This window comes from Limulus polyphemus, unplaced genomic scaffold, assembly GCF_000517525.1.
Source record: "Limulus polyphemus unplaced genomic scaffold, Limulus_polyphemus-2.1.2 Scaffold6832, whole genome shotgun sequence".
In the NCBI taxonomy this organism is placed as follows: Eukaryota; Metazoa; Arthropoda; class Merostomata; order Xiphosura; family Limulidae; genus Limulus; species Limulus polyphemus.
This window is the reverse complement of record NW_013672442.1, coordinates 1-23,324: the sequence shown is the minus strand read 5'-3', so window position 1 is coordinate 23,324 and position 23,324 is coordinate 1. Positions and strand designations below refer to the sequence as shown.

The 23,324-nt window shown below is 35.1% G+C and overlaps 1 protein-coding gene across 1 annotated transcript in view; it reads right to left on the bottom strand.

The window, feature by feature from the left end:
* LOC106474111 (glycogenin-1-like) overlaps positions 1-21,121 on the bottom strand; it is a 34,821-nt gene extending 13,700 nt beyond the window's left edge. The window contains exons 1-4 of the mRNA XM_013934801.2: positions 20,999-21,121; positions 12,906-13,047; positions 4,604-4,778; positions 1,589-1,751 (exon numbers count right to left, since the gene is read on the bottom strand). Coding sequence (XP_013790255.1) covers positions 1,589-1,751; positions 4,604-4,778; positions 12,906-13,047; positions 20,999-21,014 — 496 coding nt within the window. The 5' untranslated portion in view covers positions 21,015-21,121. The remainder of the gene's footprint in view (positions 1-1,588; positions 1,752-4,603; positions 4,779-12,905; positions 13,048-20,998) is intronic.
* Between the last annotated feature and the right edge of the window lie 2,203 nt (positions 21,122-23,324).

The following is a 23,324-nucleotide window of genomic DNA, read 5'->3' as shown; positions in this document are numbered from 1 at the left end:
TATATATATATATATATATATATATATATTTTTTTTATTATACTGACCTTTCAGCCATGCATGGCTAACAATACAGAAGTTACAATGATGCAGCACATGTGCACTCATGTTACCATATCCAATAACATAAAACTCGCATTTGGGCTGTACAAAGTAATTTGTCTTAGCTGTGTTTTAGTAGACTAGTATTTTGAAAAATACAGTCACATTTGAATTATTATACATTATCTATGTATATAGATTATTACTATTTTGAAATAAATTCTTAAACATATTTTCCTAAAACACAGAACAGTAAATAAAGAAGTAAAGCAAACATTTATCTATTCTAGTTATGACCTATGTACTCAGTTGCTGCTTGATATAGGTTGCTAAGCCTTTAAAAATTTTGCACCAGATGGGTATGAAACAAAATAATTTTTTTTAGGTTTTATATAGACATTTAAATAACTAAAAAATCATAAATTACTACATTAATACCATAGAATTCCACTATAATTTATCAAACTTAGTAACTAAGATGTATTTTAGTCTAAAAAATATGAAACTTTGAGCAGACCAAAGATACACCCAACCTCCTTGAAATACTAATTTAAAAGAAAGAAATATCGTCCAAGCCATTAAAATGGCTGAGAAAGCTACTAGGTGGGCATTCTGAGCTTCCGATTGGTTATTCATGTCATATATAGAAGTGTATATAAGGGAGCATTTCCAAGAGGGGGTGGGATGCCACTGTGTTTGATTTATTACATGAGCAATATCTTAGCAAATAGAAAAGATAAGATGTACTTATTTTATATTCTAGTTTGTCAATATCTGTAATTTGAGTTTCTAATTCATACAAAACTACAGACTTAGTATTCTGACTTCACAAACATCTAATTTGAATCAGTGCTGCATTCAACATACCACGTAACGTACAAAAATCAATGTTTATCTGTCTTTTTAATATTTACTTTTAAATTAAGAAATTGAGTAATGTATAGTATTAAAATTTGAATTATAATCTACAGTTTGATACCAAACTTATTGAAATAAACTCAAGAAATAGTAGTTAAAAACATTTTTGAATGCTGGTCAACAAACAAGATGACATGGCCTTTCACCCGTGATCCGCCTCGAAAGGGTTAAATGAAAACCTAAAATGGGTGCAACGATTTATATCCTGATATACACACCTGGTAAATCCAGAGAAATCTCAACCATTGAGTACTGTTTTACGTTACAACAAAAACTAATAATGATACACAATACATTCAAAAATACTATGCATTAGTATATATTTTTTGAATAATGATATAAATATTATGCTTTACAAATATGCATATTATGAAATTAAAAAGTGATCAAATAAAAATGTTATTCCAGTACTTATGAAGTGGTATAGAAAACGTTTATCATATTTCTAAATGGGAATTCCTTAAGTTCACAATACAAATTACCAACACAAGCAAATCAAAGTCTACTGTCTACTACTACTACAGGTTAATACATAAAGATCAATGTTTTACTTTGGATTTACAGCAAAGTAAAAATAAGTTTAATTAGAAACTTTCAACAAATAAAATTTTTCTTCAAGAATACTTACCATCAAAACTTCCTTTGTCCTCAGCAAACTGTACCAATGCTTTATATGTTTCATCTGATGGTCTAAAAACAAAAACGCCCGAGTTAAAACAGTCTGGCCAACCAACATCAGGGACGGCCGAGAGTTCTTCTCTGTTGAAAAGCTCATCACAGTTCTGCAGTACCTACAAGCATAAGCCTATTAATACCAGCTACTTCTGTTCTCACACTTTTATATGTATTAAGAAACTACAATAAAAATCACAGCTGTGAAAGCATACATTTTGTAAAAAGACTTAGTCGATGTTTACAAATTTTAATACTTATTTACATAGAAAGTATATTTTGAATAATAAAACAGTAATACACACAAATATAATGATGCAGTAGTAGGTCCTGTTGGCAGGAAACCATGCCTTTTGATGTAGATATTGTCTAAGTGGAGGATTATGTCCATAGCAAGGAAAAAATCCCAAAAACATATGAAAAGTAAACAAGATTTCTTAACAATTTTGTGAGAGATGAGACAATAAAACAGTTAAAAACTGTTTGAGTGGAGGCAAACACCTGGTATTATTAACTGTTTGTTTTTTACAAGAAGTGAAGAATGTTCTGGAAAATAAAATATACAGACACAATCAAAGTAGTCTCGCAGAAAACTCCAACTAAACAGCAGACACTGAGCATGGGCAGACAGGCTTAACACATTCCATACGTGCCTGCTCAATGACGATTTTGTGTAATTATTCTTTGGGAGGTAACACTAGCTACTTGGTGGGTTCTATCATTTCCATAATATATATATATTGAATAAGGTGATATAAGACCGAACAAAGAAAAGAGAAACATAAACAACTCACCATCAGTGCCACTGTTAAGAGTTAAAAATGATGACTGGAGGGAAACAAAATTCAAGATAAGTGAAACCATAAGAACAGAAATTCAGGAGCAAGTGCCTCCTGTCAGGAGGGGGGGGGATGAAGCAACAGAGAAAGTGTCTGTATGAAACATGATAAAAAGACTAGACAGACAAGACAGAAGATGATAACAATCTTGTGAAATAGCTTCTAACTTATGAACATAAAGACAGAGAAACCTCACTTCAGGTGACCAGATGCAAGAAATGGATAAGGCATCCAGAACTGCACCAAACCAGAACAAAGGCAGTGAAAAGGTGTGGTCACAGGATTGTTTGTTATCAAGTGCCACCTCTGCTATGCTCACCATGATTAGGGAAACCTACATATGTAAATGGAAGAAGCCAATAGTCACTTCTGGGCCTTGAAGGACTACAAACAGATACAAGTCTGGGTAAGTTAGGGTAAAAAAGACCTACAAAGGGGTGAAAAGAAGACAGCATATCTATGAAGATACTGGCCAAAAAACACTGAAATGGAGAAATGAGGGATTAAAGAGAGTAGACAATCCCCAAAGGAGACTCATGAGGAACATAAAGGACATATTAGAACCCAGGTATCAAAAGCTTTATGTCACAATGACCAAAAAAGTAGACTAAGCCTGCCCTGCATATGAAGTGAGAGAGACCCCATGTGAATAAAATAAAGTGGGGGTTGGGACTGAAATGGAAAGCTGAACCAACAATATCAAATGAGAAAACTGAAGGAGAAGGGAGGTCACAACAAAGAAAGCCACACTGGAAAAGGCAAGAAAAGGCCAAACATTTGTAATATAGTGGAACAACAGACATCAAGAATGTAACCTCCAAGTAAAAAACCCACCACACTTAATAAAAAAAGATGGGGCCATAGCCAGCTCAAAAGGAAGGACTGAAGACCAAATGCTTGACCATTGCAAATGAACATAATGAAGCAAAAGACAGGCAGACAAATTGGGATGTGAAGGATATGTCTGAGATATCAAATCAGATCAGCCACCACTGGGGAGTGAGATGAATTGTCTATCATGAACTGAGGAAAGGCCAAAGTTAGGTCACGTGAGACAAACTGATATCCAGCCAACAATCTCTCATCTTCATGGGAATAATAAAAAGATGGAAGTAAAATATCAGAGTGGACTTAAGGAACTGTCTCATGGTGTTTGAAACAGGTGAGATGGAGAACAGAAGTACAGCAAAAACCTCATTTTCCTGAGGAACTCAACAGGCTGTAACAAACGGAATTCACCAGTGGACAAAGTGGGAGAGCAGAGCCCCCAAATGACTAAAGCCAAAGGGTGGCTACAAAAGTATATTGACTCTGATACCCATAAAGACTAGCCCTCACAGAAATAAGACCATGGGCATTAACAAGAGGACAAGAAACAGCAGGAGGGGGTGACCACACAAGGTTGTATACAATGAGAAACCTAGTAGGGCTCTCTGGTTCCCAATGGCAAGAAACCAAAGTCAGCAGATGTGGTTGCTGAATACGACAAAGAAATTTTGCAAGAGAGAAGTTCGGGAGAGAAAACTTACAGAGGCAAAAGTCAGAAAGAATGGTAATCTGACAAAGTACACCCTCAAAAACAATTAACCAAGGAGACTAGGCTGAGATGATAGGGAGAGAGACCTCTCATAAAAGTGAAAAAATAGTTTATCCTGTTTTTTTTTTTAAATCAAGTTCATGATGGCTGAACAACAATATACAGCTGTATATTAAAGCAATGAATGTTGGAGAAGCCCCAGGATTTACCATAAAAATTCTGTGAAAACATGTTATCCTGCTGAATACATGTAGTACTTAAGTGACTTTCATGTGATGAACACAATATAAAACTGCCAAAAACTTGGGGATGCACTATATGCACAGTCAAGGCAAACAGATCTGCTCAGAGAATATGACAAAAGGAGGGTAATATATGTTGTAAATTCCACAGCACATACATACACACAGATATCCTATCATAGGCAAAACGGTCAATAAAACAAAATATTTTTATGAAACCAATGTGAAAAAAGTTCAACAAATACATTTCACATAATCACTAACTTTTATATAAAAACACTACATTTCCTTTTATACTCTAACTGGAAAGCTTTAAGTTTGAAATAGGTTTTAATCTGTTAAATTTTACTTACTAAAGTATCAGCATCCAGGAAGACACATTTCTTGAACTGAGAGAGTCTCCAACAATGGAGTTTGGTGAAAGTCACCCCAAGTTCTGGTCTAGTCAAGACAGTTAAATTAACTTCATCCTTACTGTCAATTTCACCAACTTCTTCAACAAGATCATAAACAGAAGATAACAAAGACCTGAAAAACAAAAGAATTGTTCTTATTATGTAAAAAGATAGTATATGGAAGAAAAAATTTAAATGGACAAGTTTCAAACTTAACTGGATCAAAAGTTTTATACATTCTTAATTCATAAAATGTTTATACAGATTCTTCAATTCAAGCAACAAAGATACATATGAAGTATATTGTACATTTTCTTTAAACAAATGATCTACATGAAATTCTGATGCTTATGAAACAAAAAATATATATCTCATGTACAATAGTTTACAAATCTGACATGAAGATAATAATTCACAAAATAGTCAATGTCATTCCATTTTCATTTCATTTTTCCCCACCAACAAAAATCTTACAAAACTACTTTTCATCAATATAATAGATTTACAAAAAATATATATATCTCATGTACAATAGTTTACAAATCTGACATGAAGATAATAATTCACAAAATAGTCAATGTCATTCCATTTTCATTTCATTTTTCCCCACCAACAAAAATCTTACAAAACTACTTTTCATCAATATAATAGATTTACCACTGGTCTAGCTCAATCATCATACAGACAAAGTTATAAATTTCTATACTGAAAATGTATTTCCGATACGTACTTCCCTCCGCTCACAAAATTAGCTATACTCGTTCATTGCTGCCCCCTATGTGCAAACTTTTCTTTACACATGCCACAATCCTTCTGCTCCCCCCTATTAGAATCAAGTGTATCCAATGTGTCTCTAATGCAAATCATCAGGTATCATGTGACTCCTTCTATGCATATCTACCAAATTATCACTTTGAAGTTTAGCAGAAAACATAAGAACCAGAAGTGTGTTCCACTTACAAGATTGGCTAGAATCTCACATTGATTAAGAGGCGAGACTGGTGTGAACGAAGAACAGATGTACCCCTTGAAAGCATACAAAGGATACCTCTGTAGATGAGAGAGTCAGATCAGAAGAGGGGAACCGCACTACTTCTGAGCCAGGTATACTCTTCGGCCATGTGTGGAATGTGTGAGATGTCTGGGCAGAAAATGAGAGGGAGAGAATGTGGAAGGAAAGTGATGCTAACCAGAGAAAGATATAGTAACTTAATCCCACAATGAGAAAAGTTGGTAAACAAGGATGTGCCCCTGGGTGTGGCAGACTGTACTCGGAAAGTCAACTACATCCAAAACCTCATCGCATGGCAACGATATCTGCACAAGGGTAGGATGAGGATCAAACTGTTTTCACCTCAAACCTTAGAACTGGGGAAGTGAGAACCACTCCAATTCCCAGGTATAACACAAGGATTAGCTCTAAGCTATCAATCCAAGAACTTGACATCCAGTATCAAAAGGATGTCTATTGCATGCAATCAACTCCCCCAACCATGAAACAGGCCAGAACACTCCAAATGGTAATAGCATCCCTATAAGAAAAGAGAAAGAGGGATAGCCAAGGATAGAACTGGAACAATCCCATGTACCACCACTGTGAGCCACAACACAGATGGAGGAAATCAAGGGAAGAAGATAGAAAACCAAAAACCTGTGTATGGACTTACATTCATTGATTCACTCTAAATCCAAAACCTGCCCTCGGGGTACTGACATCCACGTGAGGATAGTATGAGGGATCCCAATTGAAGGGGTGAACTGCAATCTAATGTCTCACCCCACTCATAGCAAATTGGAGGATATTAAATCCTCTACACCTGCAGAACACCACTGCCCTACTCTGCACTGAATGGTTGTAGCCATCTTTGTGTGGAAGCAATTCAGAAGGGTGCCTCCATGGTCAAACACCCCAGCAGCTTGTAAGTGGGTCTCCCATACTCCATTAGATGAAAAGTGGGGTGAGAATACTTTGGAGAGTCTGGAGGAACATCATCACCTGAGAAAGTGCAATGGGTGATCATGAAACCCTATTTTGAATAGCAGATCATACTAGTTTATTCAATCGAGGTATGGCACGGCTGGTCATCTACCCACTTCTGCTTTACCCATGAAGTACATGGATGGTACGATCTAAATGGGCAAAACTATGAAGCAAAAATTGCAAGGTTATTCACCTAAAAGCTGTGAGCATTGCAAAGCCATGGAAGATAAAGCACAAGTCAACATGGCTGTACAGTAAGGATTTAGAGTTAAAGAATACCTGGCCAGGCACCACTCACCACAGAGTGGGATCCATCTAAGGACTGTATGAAGGATAGGCACCTGAAATAAAATAAAGCATTAATAGAGACTAACCCAGTCTTAGAGTTGCATTGAAGTTTGAAGAACAGCTACAGGTGGAAGGCAAAAACCCAAGGAAGCAGAAACTATGATATGATGTAAGTAATGGGAGATGAACATGTTAAGGGTGGTCCACATGCCCAATTGCAAGATTTCCTCCAAAGGCCAACAAAGACAAGAAGTGAGTGAAAAGGTGAGGTGTCAGGTTTGATGAGAAGTTACTCTAAATAAATTCTGGTGGGAAGGGGACAAGGAGGAATAAGCCAACTGTATTGGTGAGGATAGAAGGGGATAGATCTCTAGATGAAGAGGACTGCCACAGGAAAAGAGTCAGGAATGTGAACCACAGAAGGAAGCCGTGCAAGCAACATAGGAACAAAGGGCACACACTGGACATAGAAGTCTATCCGGATCAGGATGAGTGTAGAAATGAAAAATAGAGAAAGGGAAATAGGTGAAAAGGAGGAGTTACCTTCTCAGGCTACCGAGGAAGGAAAGATCCAGATAAAGAAGAAGATAGGTATGGTGGTAAAGTGTATAAGTAACGCTGATGGTGAAAAAGTCAGACCATCGACAACCACAGGCCAAAAGGAGAAGGAAAATGTGAAACACAGAACATGAAGAAAGAGGTTTAAATGGAGGTAAAGTAAGGGAATAACAGACCACATTAATATCCCAGTCCAGAAGGGTAGGTTGTCAGGGAGGACGACTAATCCAGAAGAAATAGATTAACATGGTAAGAACCGGTGAAGCAAATACAAAAAGTATGGGACAAAGCTGCCCAATAACCTGAAATCAAGGAGATTGAAGACCCCGGTCGAAAAGCCATGTGAGAAACTTGGAGACACAAGCCACATAGGTCGAGCAGCTGGTAAACCCCTAGCATGGGACCATGTGTGAAAGACTTTCCACTTCCGTTGATATACTTCCATAGAAGAAGGATGTATGGATTGAGCCAAATGGAAAGCTACACGATGGGAGAAACCAGATCTCCTCACCAAGGGCTGGAAAAAAGCCAGGTGTGAAGATGAAGGACATGAACAGCAGGATGTAAAACCAGTGACTGGGGTCGGGGAATAAGGGAAGTGTTACAGAAGGGAATAATTGAAATTGGTGCAAATGAGAAAACCATGGTTGAGCCGGCCAATAGGGAGCTATCAGAAGGACCCAGAGCAAAGTGGCATGGATTAGAAAAACCACTCAATGAAACAATCAGATAGGAGGATAAACATATAGGAAGTTGTATGACCAATCTTAGATGAGGAATCAATAGCCCAAGCTTGAGGACAAAGTATCGGAGACCAAAAGAGAAGTAACTTGTGATTCAGGGAGGTGTCAAATGCATAAATGTAAGAAAAACTCCACCGATTGCATACCCACTGCAAAATCAGAGGATGGAGGGACAACTCTGTCATAGAAATCTTGTAGGGGTGGAAGAGCTTCCTGGACATGACACACAATTAAACAAATGTGGTGCATCTGGGCCTGAGATCCAATGTACAAAAACAGAAGGATCTTGACCAGGTGTCTCCTTGGTGATTGATATATGCCATCACCTTTGAATTGTTGGAATGAAAAGCCTGGCGGATGGCTAAAATTTTTAGGAAGTTGATATGGAATGACTGCTCATCTACAGACCAACAACTCAAAGCCTCCTGGTGATTGAACCATGCAACCCAGCCCTGAAGGGATGCATCTGTAAACAGACGTAACTCCGGACGAGGAAATGGGACTTCTGCCGTAGTGGGAGTCTTGTCCAACCATCAAATCAGATTGTCTGCTAGGGGAGGAGGAAGTGTAATAGGAACATCCAAGAGATTCTGAGCAAGGTTCCATTGATTGTGCAGAGTCCACTTTAGGGAATGCATGTGTGCATGACCTAGGGTGACCAGCGTGTCATAGAAGACCATATTCCCAAAATTGACAAAACCTTGCATGCAGAAAGTGAGGGAGCAGACAGGGCATGATGAAAGTCAGAAAGGAGAAGGTTGGGCCCAACTGAGATGAGTGTTGAAAAAGTCACCCAAATGTACAAGGTATTGGGTAGGATGTAGGTAGGACTTCTCTAACTTGAGTAACAAGCCCACCTGAGCAACCCCTAGAAGAAGCTGAAGAGTATGAATGGCCAACACCTGTTCAGAATGGGCCAGAAGAAGCCAGTCATCCATGTAATAATGGAAATGCAGTCCCAAGGCCTGAAGATGATGAGCAAAAGCCCTGACCAACCGACAGAAAACATAAGGTGCAGAAGTGAACCCGAAGGGTAGGGTGCAAAATTGGTACACCACCTTGTGATGGACGAACTGAAGATATGGATGAGACCGTGCAGAGACAGGAATATGCAGGTAAGCATTGGCAATATTCATCTTAGTTATCCATAAACCTAGAGAAAATGCTCAACAGAGGGTGAGATAGGACTCCATGGTAAAACGGGTGAGGTGAACAAAGCAATTGAGGATGGAGAAATCGATGACAAGCTTCCAATCCCTGGTTTTCTTGGGAACAACAAATAGACAGGAATAATACCCCAGTGAATGATGGGTAACAGATTCGATAGCCTGTTGACCAAGGAGGTCCTGCACTGTCTCTGATAGATGCTAACAAACAATGGGATCCTGAGGTTAAGGGTAGGAAACGGGTACAGGGGACAAGGAAGGTGGGCAAGAATGGGATCTTGAATCCTTCTGATAAAACTTGAAGAACCCAAACATCATAGATGAAAGGGTGCCATTGATGAAGAAATGCCACAATACGAGCTCTCACTGGGTAGTGACTGGAACTGTTGGCAACGTATCATGCATGATTGCAAAAAACAAGCTGTGGCACTTTCGAGAAGAAGGGACAGGTAAGAATTGGGAAGGAGAAGGCAGGAAAACAGAATTGGTGCCACACTTAGCTCTGACTGAGACAAACAGGCTACCAGATGGGAAAGGGTAGACTGTTGTTGAATTGATGCCACCCAAGATTCCAAAGACTCCAGGACCGTATAAAAGATGAAATGCTGTAAAAATGGAGCCATACATAAATCTTGGAGATAAGGTGCAGGTAAACGGGCCCTTGATAAGACAGTATCCTGACCCAGAAGGTCCCAACAACAAAAAAACCATGTATGTAAAACTACAGCCAAAGACATCAAATGAGCCAATGTGAAGGTAAAGAGGGAGAGAATATCCCCACAAAACCCCTCAGGATTTCTGTGAAGAACCTCAAACAGGAGATGAATTGTAGAAAGATACCACAAGAGTCATGAGAGTAATAAGGAGGTGGGAAAATTGGGCATGGGTTAAACTAACTGCGAACAAATGAGCCAACGTGGAGGTAAAGATGGAAAGGATATCCCCAGAAAACCCTTCAGGATTTCTGTGGAGAGCCTCAGACAGGAGACGAATCATGGAAAGATACCACAAAAGAGTCATGAGAGTAAGAAGTAGGTGGAAAAATTGGGCATGAGTTAAACTAACAGGGAATTTGGGGCCTGCTCCCCAAATGGGTAAAACAGAACCCAACAGTTGCTGGTCGAAATAAGGACAGTCTGCATGGTGATAAGCGAGGGCAGACTAATCTGAAGCTCGTGGGAGACGAGGCATGCTAACGGCGCCATGTACTGAGAGGTGAATTGTTCGGCATGGACCCAAATGTCAGGGGATGGGGAAAAAAACAATAGGGTTGAGAAGAACGTTCATGCAGTGAGGAAGGACGTGGGTCATAAAAAACAGAAGCGAGGGATAAAACATCACATACCTGAGAAATAAAGTCCAAATAAACCATGGAAGGTTGAACTGAATCCTCAGGAAAGGTATGGGAAGACACAGCAAATTCAAGAGGTGAAAAATAGGTGGTCAAAGTCCTCATCAGCCTGCACAGGTTCAACAGGTTTAGGAGGAAGTGGGGCAATGTCTGGAGATAGAGGTTGACCCATATAACATTCAGTCTCCCTGCAAATAAATGTAGACAAATCTCCCATCAGGTTGCCCACACCTGGAGCCTGTGATAAAGATCAGGTTGAAATTGACACACACGAAGAGGTGACATTGACTTCAGAATTCATGCTTCAACAGTCGACAACAGCGAATGTATTAAATAAAGGCAACTAGAATTAGATAGAATTAATGAAACAATTAAAAAACTGGGTATGTCAAAAATTATAACCACTTCAAGAAATAACTGAAAGCAAGGGAGTCACATGCATCATGTGAGTGTACTATGCTCCCACTAGTGGAGAGGTGATGCATGATAATTTGCATGAGAGAAAAGTTGGAATCACTTGATTCCAATGGGGGGGGGGCAGCAGGCTTGTGGCATGCGTAAAGAAAAAGTTTGCATATAAGGGGCAGCAATGAACGAGAATAACTAATCTTGTGAGAAGAAGGAAGTACTGTTTCGGAACACATCTCCCAGAATTTTTGCTAAAAAAGTTATTGAGATTTTCCATGATTCCAATCACACAGGTATATATTTTAGATTCACACATTATCTCACACTTTTACTGCCATTTTCGTGCATAGTATTACAATCACTGTATTTTAAGGTAAATAAGGAGAAATAATATAATAATCAACTGTTGCTGAATCAAATCCTGTATATGTTAGGTAGGTTTCAAAATTCACGATATAATTAATTGTGTATGCAATTCTTGACTTCCTTGAATCATTATATGGCTTTTCCTTGTTTAATTAACTTTATTTCAGTACTTCTGATCTTTATAAACTTCATCTATCCCTCCGTAGTAGATACATAAACAGACTATTTTCCAACTTCTACATAAGCAACAAGATTATTCTTACTATGTTTAATGAAACTGTGGTGTAGCATACCGTAACTAGCACTAAATGAGGTTAAGAGAAGTCAGGAATTTCTTCTATAAAATAAAACTATGTCAAAAGTAGTGCCATTTTCAGAAGCACACTGATGAATTAAGCCATCTCAAAATAAGCACAAGTCTTGGGGGAAAAATAAAACCAGAACCAAGTCACCATCAATACCATTATATTAACAGTCTCTTCAAAAATTTAATAAAGGCTCTTTTTAAACAACAGTCATGACACAATATATTTCTTAAATTGCAAGCAAAACCCAAGATAATTTATGTGTACACCTTAATAAGTTTTCTAATGAATTTATTTGCCTGGAGACTTATGTTGGACAAAGTTAAAAACTCTTTGATAACATTTTTTGTCAGGGTATAAGTATTTATTTCAGTAATACAGAATATTATTACTGTTATTTGACCAATGACATCACCAATGTTTTGCATGTGGAGGACAGATGAGTTGCTAAGGAAGGAATTTTATGATTTTTTTTACCAGTATTCCACGATGCTATGAATTAGTTATATTTAGGCAGAGTATACCCAAATCTCTGAACTACTAAGAATGATGCCTCAATAAGTCTTCTCATTAACTGACTGATATAATATTCAAGAAAGCTATAGAAAAATTAAAATTATGTAAGGCTTTTGTCCACATCCAAAATTTGTTTAAAAATTACATTATCAAAAGTTATAAATATAATCAATATATATATATATATATAGAGAGAGAGAGAGAGAAATATAGATAAATAGCTCAACGATTATCAGTTACAATTATTGTTAATAGGCAATTCAGATGAGCACTATTAAACAATAAAGAACTTATAGTCATTTAATGCTTCTACTTTAGCTCCTGGTCAGTCATCCATAGTCATAAACAGATAAAGCTTGTGGTAATAGCACCCAAAAAAACGTTTATTTCCTTTGGCATTTTGGATTTTGCTTGATAGATGGGATATCCCCAATGCTTTTTATATATAACTGGGATGTATATAATTTAAAGACAAGGGATCTATTGGTCCATCTAGGTGGTCCCATCCACTATACCTAGATCCATTACCTTCTCACTTCGTACAGCCTGTAAAAAATATAATGTTATTACCAACTTACCTCATATCTGCTGACACACCGACTGTAACAAGAATTACCAAGCTTCTTGAAGTTTGCACTTTGCGAAGAGAGTGGCCAAGGACAAGTGCTCCAAGACTGTAGCTATCATCAGTAGCTAGAGTAACAAAAGCCTCATCTTCCACTGTAAAAATGCATGTACAGTATAGTATAAATAATAATTTTAATTTCAATAGTATTCAAACAGTTAGTAATTACTGTAGTTGTGCTGAAGCAGTGATAAAATATACTAATAACTTTGTCACTCTCATCTTTTGATCAGTTTAACTAAATGTCAAATGTGCAATGTTTAATTTCAAACCTCTCTCAGAGGACAATTTTCTATTATCACATAATTACATAGCTATGTGACACAAAATTTCATTTCTATTTGTGAAATGAATGTTCTTGCTGGCTTTCCTTCAAATTCCCACACAATTATTTTATAAATACTGTACTATCATAATTTTTAAACATAATTTTACTTCTTAATAACTTAAAAAGTGTTATGGGGTTTAGTGAAAAGTGAAACTTAAAATATATAATTTTATAGGAAAGACTACAAGTGATTAGAAGAACAAACTATCTGTTACTCTTTATATATGCAATAGTGGTGCAATTCTGTTTAGCTCAATAAAAACTACATTAATGAAGGAAAAATATGTTTTTCATATCTGTTACTCCTTATATATGCAATAGTGGTGCAATTCTGTTTAGCTCAATAAAAACCACAGTAATGAAGGAAAAGTATGTTTTTCATATCTGTTACTCCTTATATATGCAATAGTGGTGCAATTCTGTTTAGCTCAATAAAAACCACAGTAATGAAGGAAAAGTATGTTTTTCATGACCGATACAATTAATGTACAACTTAAACAAACCTTGTATTCTTGCTATAGAACCTGCTGTTATCTTTCCACATTATATTAGATGTGACAGTAGAGCTATGACTAACTATCAGTAAGTTTCCTTTTTGAACAATTGTTGTTAGTTCAACTAGTCATGTCAAGTTTAATTTGTTCTTTTGTTCATGGCAGCTTTATACAAACACTACTTCATGCATATACATTATAACACATATCTCAGAAGTAAACCTCTTACGAGTCTCATTATTTGATACTATATAAACATAATTGTAAGTCAAATCAACTAATTGCAAAATCAATCTATTCTATAGCAGACACTTCAAACTCAAGTTATTAATTTCAACAATTATAGATCTGAAAGTGTTAACCAGACAAATCTGTGTTGAAAATAATAAAACATACATGTACAATTACATTTTTAAAGTTAGATTTAACTATTAATGATAAGGAATAAATTTCCAAACAAATACAAATGACAACAGTACTTCATAACGTTATGCATAAATCATAATAAAAGGATATGAATGAGGATTTCCTTATAAAAATGTCTCAAATTGATTAAAAGTGCAATGATTCTGATACTTTAAATATATAAATCATTAGGAATAGTCATATAATACTTGCTTACCTTATAAAATGTGTAATGCATTTATTCAACAAATCACTGATTTTTTTCATTAACACACTAATTAGAATTTCAATGAGAAATAGTGCTGGACAATTAACTAAATTTCATATAAGCATTGATTAACTCTTTAAGGATGGGTGTGGTAAATAAACACCATGTATCTAGCTTGAGAGCTGGGTGAGGTATATAAACACATATTCCTATTTATTAAAGATGGGTGAAGTTTTAAAACCACTATGGCTCTGCTCTCTTTCTTTCACTTGCTTTTACTGGTTAATACATTTTAAAGTCATAATTTGATTGGATAAGCATCTTTACATCATTAGGTACCATCCAATGAACCACCCAGCTATCTCTACATCATCACATGCTAGCAAATGAAATATCTATTTATAGAAAACGAAATTTACTGTAAAACAATGAGTTGTATTTGAATTAGATATATTTTCTTTCAGTTATTTGTTCAACATGGATGAACCATCTATGTCATCTTTTTTCATGCACACCAAAAAATGCGCCTTAGCCCTCAATCAATGCATAAAATTATAGATGAATAGAGTGAAGAAGAAGAATTGTCTGATTTGAGTGACATTCTTTCAGATAGCGATAACATTTCAAGTGATGATAGTGAGCCTGAGGGCATGTTCAGATAATAGTGATACTGGTTATATTACATGGAAGAATGGGGATGATTTTGTGCCCCATGACTATTCATTCTGTAACAAAAATTCAGGAATTTGTGATTAATTTTCTATTCAGGAGAATGCACCCGTTATTGAATATTTTCTAGCCTATTTCGATTATGAACTTATGAAGAAGACTGTAGACAATACTAATATGTATCATGAATTTTGGGTACACAATTATGATGCACATCATAAGGCAAAAAACCAGCATTGGTGTGAGACAACAATTGGTGAAATGTACTCTTTTTTTTTTTGCACTTATTTTACTAATGCCTCATGAAAAAAAGAACAATAAAAGAGTATTGGTCAAAAGACCCCATAGATAGGTTCTCTGAACTACTTAGGGACATTCATTTTGCTAATAATGAGCTTCCTGATAAAAGTGATAGATTGTGGAAGATAAGGGAAGTGATTACTACTTTGAAGGAAAAGTTTTCTGCTTTTTTCTGCCCATTTCAAAAAATTGTAATTGATATATCCCTAATGTTATTCAAGGAGAGATTTATATTCAAGGAATACATACCATCAAAGCATCATAGATTCGGAATAAAAATCCAAGTTCTCTGCGATTGTGAAACAGGAATTATTTTGGATTTTGTTGTTTATACATGCACTGATACTGACGTTGCTAAAAAAGATCCTAATGGGGCTTCAGGTGCCAACGTGAAGAAATTGATACAGAAATATGAAGGGAAAGGCCATCTGTTGTACATTGATATTTGGTACTCTAGTCTTGGTCTATCTTTATATTTGGATTCACGTAATATTGGAACTGTATGAGAAAACAGAAAGAATGTTCCTAAGTTTGCTAAGCTGAAATCTGGCAAATATGAAAGGAAGAAAAGTGGTAATTTGTTGGCAATACGTTAGCATGATAAACGTAATGTGACAATGCTTACCGCTTTTCACAAAGGACAAGTGGTTAACATTGAAAGGGTAAATCATAAAACAAATAAAATTGTCAAAAAGCCAGATTGTGTAATTGACTATACTCAGAATATGCTGCTTATTGATAAAGCTGACATGCAATTGGCCACCATAGAATGTGTTGGAAAATCAGTAAAGTGGTACAAGAAGCTTTTTTTCATCTAATGGACCTAGTTGTGCTAAATAGTTATAATATGTACCTAGTCAAAATGGGAGATTGCCATTTGAAATTCAAAGATTTTATTAGAAAGTGTATAAGGCAACTACTTGAAAAATATGGTACCTTAACTAATGTTAGGCCTAGTAGAACATTGAGTGGTAACATTGGTAGGCTGAGTGCTGTAAATTGTATGGAAAGACACTATCCTGACCATGTATCTTCAACAGAAACTAAAGAAAGGGTCAACACAGATGTTTTGTATGTTCTAATACTAGCAAGGGAGAAAAAAAAACAACTACCTACCTATGTAGCAACATGGTATCCAAAATGCAAGATTGGTCTATGTTTAGGTAGCTGCTTTAGAATTTATCAAACACGAAAACCCTTTTAGAAAACTTGGTTAGAATCTTATTATCAGTTTATAGAGTAATGAAATTTGTTATTTTAATAAACAATGTAAAAATGCTTAGATTGTAAATACATGTATTCATACGAATCGGCTATTTTTTTGTGGCCTGTGTAGGAGTGCAGCATCACGATGCCCATCCTTAAAGGGTTAATGTCACATAGAGTAATCAGTCAATAAAAATTATGATCAAATGGATTCATGGCACATACAAAAATAATCAGCTAGTGTTTCTAATAATTACTGTTTTTAATTATTCCAGTTATCCTATAATCAAAATTATTATTAAATCAATTAATGTCACAAAAATAATCAATTGACTGATTGTTTCTGATTGTTACTCTTTTAATGCTATTGTTTATTATTAAACACAAAGCTACATAATGGATAGTCTGTCTTCTGCTCACCTTCGGTTCTGAAACCCCAGATCTTGAGCGTTATGAATTTTTCATTTTTTAGCCCTCATGTGAAAATAATTTATTAGTTGAATGTAATTGATTAATTAGTCCAACAATTAATCAATTAGAAAATTCCACTAATCACCAGCTCTTCAAGAGACACAATAAAACTAAGTAAATTATTCAATGTACGATACTTATTTGATGCTCAATACTATCTTCAAAAGTAAAATAGGTGGCAATGATGCCATTTTTTTTGGGCAGCCCAGGTTACATCAAACAGAGCAAAAAATAAAATAAAATCTGAACTTAGCCTCAAATTCAATTCAGTAACATTTTCACCAGTATGGTTGTCTGTAAAATGCAAACATTTATTTTTTAAGAAACTCAAAATGTCCTGCTGCTTAAGGAAACTGACAGAAGAATTAAATCCGACCATCAAGATGGCTCTGAGAAGGAATCATATCATCAAGTGATATTTAAACTTTCAATGCTAGTTAACATTTTCCTTGACCAAAAAAGAAAAAAAAGTTTGTTGTAACGCTTTCACTTCGTGTATAGCACCTGTATTATGTAGTATTTATATTATATCTTCACATGATTAATCTTTTTGTGATGTGACTATATGAATCTAGGATGAATGTGTGTGATGACAGCTTCACAATAAAAAATGTAATCACTAAAAATCCAAAGCACTCTAGGAAATATAAACCCAGCTTTTATAATTATGCCCATGCCTTGTAATTTTACATAAAGCAAAGTTCTAACATTGACATTACTTTCTTAATGTTAACCTGTTAACTCTAAATACAAAGGACTAGTCCTAAAACAAAACATGAAAACAAAGAACTAACTACATTAGACTTCTCTAACATAGAGCAATTACTAATAAAAAACTTCCAAATAGTTTAGTTTATAGGGGAACCACAAGAATTCCCACTTCTGATTACAATGGTTAATAACAGTAAAAAAAAAAGGAACTTTTATATGAACCACATGGAAATAATGCATGCGATAACTCACATCATTTTATAAAGTACTTTTATTTGAAGCATTTCATTTAACAACTCATATTTCTACCTAAAAATACTCCCAAAGTCAACAGTCTATTAGACAGCCTACAAAAAATGTCATTACATATATTTTTCTTCCATTTATTTTCAGAATCCTCAACCAAAACACTATACACATTTATCAACCTTAGTAACATTATTTCTCCCTTAAACTTTATCTTACAAACAAAACTACTACTCCCTTTTATATATTCACAATCACCACAAGTTACCTCTAAGCCTTCTAAAATAACATACTTTTATTTAACTAAGACTCAGTAATACCAATGCCATTTAACATGCTAATTGCCAGCAAAGCTTCTGACAATCTGAGTCTATGTGCACAGGCATTTTTTGAAAACTTGTTCTATAGATCTAACTAGCTTACATGTTTAAAATTTCTTAACTTCTAGTAACAGAAAAAGAACTTAAAGCTCCAAAGTATATTTTTTGTATCAGGTTAATATATCTCTAAAATGCCATTAATGACATCATTAGATCTGATATATATGCATTTCAAATAGAATATTTTTCTTAGTTTCTCCTATTAAACTTTTTAATCTCTGGACAACACCATGAGCTTTAGAACTCATTATGTAAATTCTATTTCTTGTTTACTTGTATTCCCTACTACAAACTGTTTTGAATCTTTTCTTTCCCTATCTTCATCAACAACAAGCTCACTTGTTTGAAACAGTTACTTGTACTTGATTAGGTTAAATTACTTTAACCCTAGATATCTTTGATGACTACCTTTGTGAACACAATATCTTCTTTTTTTCTTGACCTCCCATAAGGTTTTTACTGGCTACTTTTAATCCCATAAATACAAAGTGTAGGTTCATTTCTTGTTTAGCTTATGACATCACAATAAATTCTGACTATGGTGATTGCTAGCTGTGATACTTTAGTTTGAGTGAGTGCAATTTAAAAGTATATCAGCAATATCTTTTGAAATATAATTATAATAAGATCCTTCTCTTTCTTTTGAAGCTTTATTAACATACTTTCCAAGCATCATAAAATTTAATAAACCATTACTATCGTATTCCTAAAATTTGGAAAAAAAGACAGGCAAAACTTGATCTTAGATACTTTTATTTTCCTAACAGGATGATTAACTTATGAAATTATTTGACATCTGTAATGGTCGATGCTAGCACGTTACAAGAGCTTATAAGTAGAACCAATTATTTCCTGAGGAATAAATGAGCGTCCAATTTGTTACCTTTTTTGTTTTTGGAAAAAAATCATGTGTGGGGACAACCCTGAAAGACTGTGTCGAGGGTGTTGAAACATTACAGGATGACTTGGATAAATTGTTACATTCGACAGATAGATTGGCAAATGACCTTTGTACTGAGTGAAAGGTAAAGCACTTGGATTATTATAATTTGGATTGCCTCAGGATTGTAGAGTTGCTATTGTTACTCCTAGTTTTAAAAATGATAACAGTTATAAAAGAAAATATGGGTATTAATCTTACTTTTGTAATGGGTAAAAATTTCTAGTCTAATTGTCTTATAGAACAAGACTTAACAGAACCATTAGGTGAAATATGATATCATAAAAAAGAGCCAACACAGATTCATTAAAGGGAAATCTTGCTTTACTTATCTGTTGACTTTTTTCCACATTACTTCTCTGTTTAATATAAATAGATTTTTTAAAAGATTTATGATAATATTTCACACAGAAGATTAACTAAGAAAAAAGACTAGTGCCAGTTAATTAGATTGCAGAGTGACTGGGTGAAAGAAAGCAAAAAAAATGCACATTAAATGAGTCCAATCAAATTGGCCCTTTGTTAGTAGTAATGTCACTGGTATACTTCTGGAATCAGTATTTCAAATATCAGTCTCTTAAGCCATTTTAACAGTGGTAGGGCAAATAGGATTTTAGGTTGTATTTACATTAATATTGAACATAAGACTAAAAAGGTTATAATTTCATTGTATATGCCACTGGTTTAGCCTCATTTGGAGTATTGAGTTCAGTCTTGGGCTCCTCACTTCAGGAAGGACATTGAATTGTTGGAAAGTGTTCAGAAGAGGACTACTAGAATGATACCTGGGATGAGGGGTTGTCATGCAAGGAAAGGTTATGACCTCTGAAATTGTTTTCTCTTGAATAAAGAAGAGCTAGAGGGCTTGGGATCCTTACTTTAGGAAGGGCATTGAATTGTTGGAATGAGTTTAGAAGAGGACTATTACATTGATATGCTACACTAGACAGAAATGTTGTAATATGAGGATGGGTTAATAACTATGAGACAGGTTTTTATTTAAAAATGAAGGGTTACAGGGTATTTGATTGAAGTGTTTAAGATTACAAGAAAACTGAAAATGTCAATGCATCATCTTTTTTTACACTTAATAGTAAGAATAGTTGGGCAAAGAGATTTTAGTTTTAGCAGGGTTGGAGTCATCTTCAGCTAAAGTTCTGTTTCTAAAAATGATATCTGTAAATGCAGGTATCTTGTTTCTTGTGTAACTAATATTATAACATTTAGGGGCAACAAACTTGCATTGCAAAAGGTCTGTTGCTACTGTTAGTTCATCATGGTAGCTCTATCCACTAAACTAGATATAAAAAAAACTAGAGCTATCTGCTATTATTTAATTTCAACTATTTATCAAAGTCCTTCCTTACACTTTAAATTAAAGTTAAACACCTATTTGCCTCCGATCAAGAAAGGTCTACCTTTCGAATGCACTCGGATTCTACTTATACTACAGTTATACTATTATCGGGTTTCTTATCCTTTGTCTTTCCTTAATTTTTTTAACCTATGGGTTTTCTTAACATTACAATTTACAATCATCTACTGTAGTACTAGTAGTAGTACTACTAGTAAAACTAAAAGTAGAAATATACATTATCAGTCAGTCTTACATTCTTAAGCTTCTGACTCTTAGCATCAAGGAAAACTAATTATTTAACTTGCTCACAGAAACATGTTCGTTGTCTTACCTTTTTTTGGTTCCATGGCTATTTAAGCGGGTCTTGACAAATTCTGTCGTAGTAATATTAACGTACGTCTCAATAGTTCAAAATTCACACAAGAACCCCATCTGCACTGATTAATAAGCGCCACATCACGGAAGATGACATGATTGTGAATTAAAATCAAATTTAAAATTAGATATTTAATTGTGTACTAGTTTAACGTTGAATATTATTTATGATTTTAACTTTATACACAAGTGCCAAAATACTATAATTATTAAATATTACGATTAAGTAGATTTAAGAAAAACAATACACATTTCTGCGTTTGTATTTTTTCTTAGCTTCCCTAGGTAATCACAACTCGTAGGTGGAACATTGTAACCATTTTCAGTAATATCCATACTTCATTATAGCTTCTCTATGCGACTGTTTTTGAAATAGCCATAATTATTAAAAACAAACAGGTATTCAAGAGATTAATTTTCATTACAAATTCTTCTTTATGTGAACTGGGCTTTCTCTCTCTCTCTTTTTTTTATATACTTTAATCAATGGTTTTTAATTGATATATATCATTTATAGGCTCTAGCTACTATTCTTAAGTCCTATAATCTTAATTTCGAGTGTCTGTTTGTTTGGAATTAAGCACAAAGCTACACAATGTGCTATCTGTGCTCTGCCCACCACGGGTATCGAAACCCTGTTTCTAGCGTTGTGACATACCGCTGTGCCACTAAATTATTAATATTTAATGTCAGCTAGAAGAAGTTACAAATCTTAATGAAGACATTGAGATAAGAAGGTTTAATAAGGCAAGTCTAGAACATCTACAAAATTCTAAGGGTGTGACGTAAAGAGTTCTAACGCATTAACAGTAAGATTATAAATACGAAATAGTTGTGAAGTGTGAAGATTGACTTCAAGAAAGAGAGTGAACGAGCCAGTGTGTTAGCTATCGCGGTTACTTTTTGTTGGTTAACTGATATATTTTACGTTAGTTAATGTAATTTGTAACGTATACCTACAGAACATTACGCCAGTGTACAACTGTCCAAGTTTATAGAAACGTGAATGAAGAAAATAAAGTTATTTATTATATTTACGTAGACTGGACGTTGAATTACTTTCCCCACATAAATTAAAAGAATCCACCAACGAATGAACAACACTACAACAGTGATGTCAAAAGTGTAGTATAATTTTTGGTGAAAATACAGTTAAATTTAACTAAACTTCAACTTTCCTGAGATAGGAAACCTGCTGTTACATATCTTCTTGTTTGTTAATTTCCAGTAGAAATTCTTTCTGAGAAATTTCAGCGATACAAGACCTTTTTTTATTAAACTAGTTTATTCTTTCTCGATACAAACTTTTAGTACACAGTAATTCCACAGTCAGTATGTTTCTCATCACTTTAAACTTAACAACTTTTATAATACACGCTATAAATCACAGTGATTCACAATCTCGATAACTTCGCTCTCTACGAGTGCAAAACACACATTAGCTCGAAACAGAATCGTAAATTACTCGAAACTTACTGTAACTACTGTTCGCTTTATCGTCCCCTGTCTTTTCCCTGCCAGGCTTATATACTAACGAAGAGGCATCTCCAAAATTTGCGGACTTCCCCAATAATTCGAGAAACTCAGTCATGCATGCGCCAGCAGCGTCACGTGACTTCCACTGTCGTAACACTGCCCCTTCATTAGTATTGTTTCGTCTCCGTTTGTTAATTAACTTTCCGTAACTTCGTTCCGACGAAACTTTAACGACACAAGTCTTTACTTAATAAAACTGGTTTATTCTTTCCGAATACAACTTTACGATACACTCAACTTCAACAATCGCGCAAAACAAACGCTATAACAACGAACGTGCTCAATAATACTTCTGACTGCAGATCAATTACTCACTGTCTACACACACATTACATTACATTATTCTGTCACGTTGTCACCCTCTTTTATATACCCGACTCCCTATATCTAGTAAATACTAGAGCATTCGCCAAGGTACAGGATAGTTCTAGAAACGTGGCATCACAGTAGTCATGTGACTAGCTGACGCAACAGTATTGTTCGTCGCGAACAATAGACCCTTACATTAAACCAATAGATAATTAACAATAATTTAATGAAATGTACAGAATTTACAAACACAAAATTAAAATTCAACAAAGTCTCTTAATTTTGCGGGACGTATCTTCTTTCGTACTGGTCTCCATCTCATTGGCTTCTGCTTCACATGGGATTCATCTGCTCCATCAGGAAATGGCCCATTAATGATAGCAGTCACATAGTGGTTGTAACTTCATTAACGGCTTCACTGTTTCTTCTTAAACCGG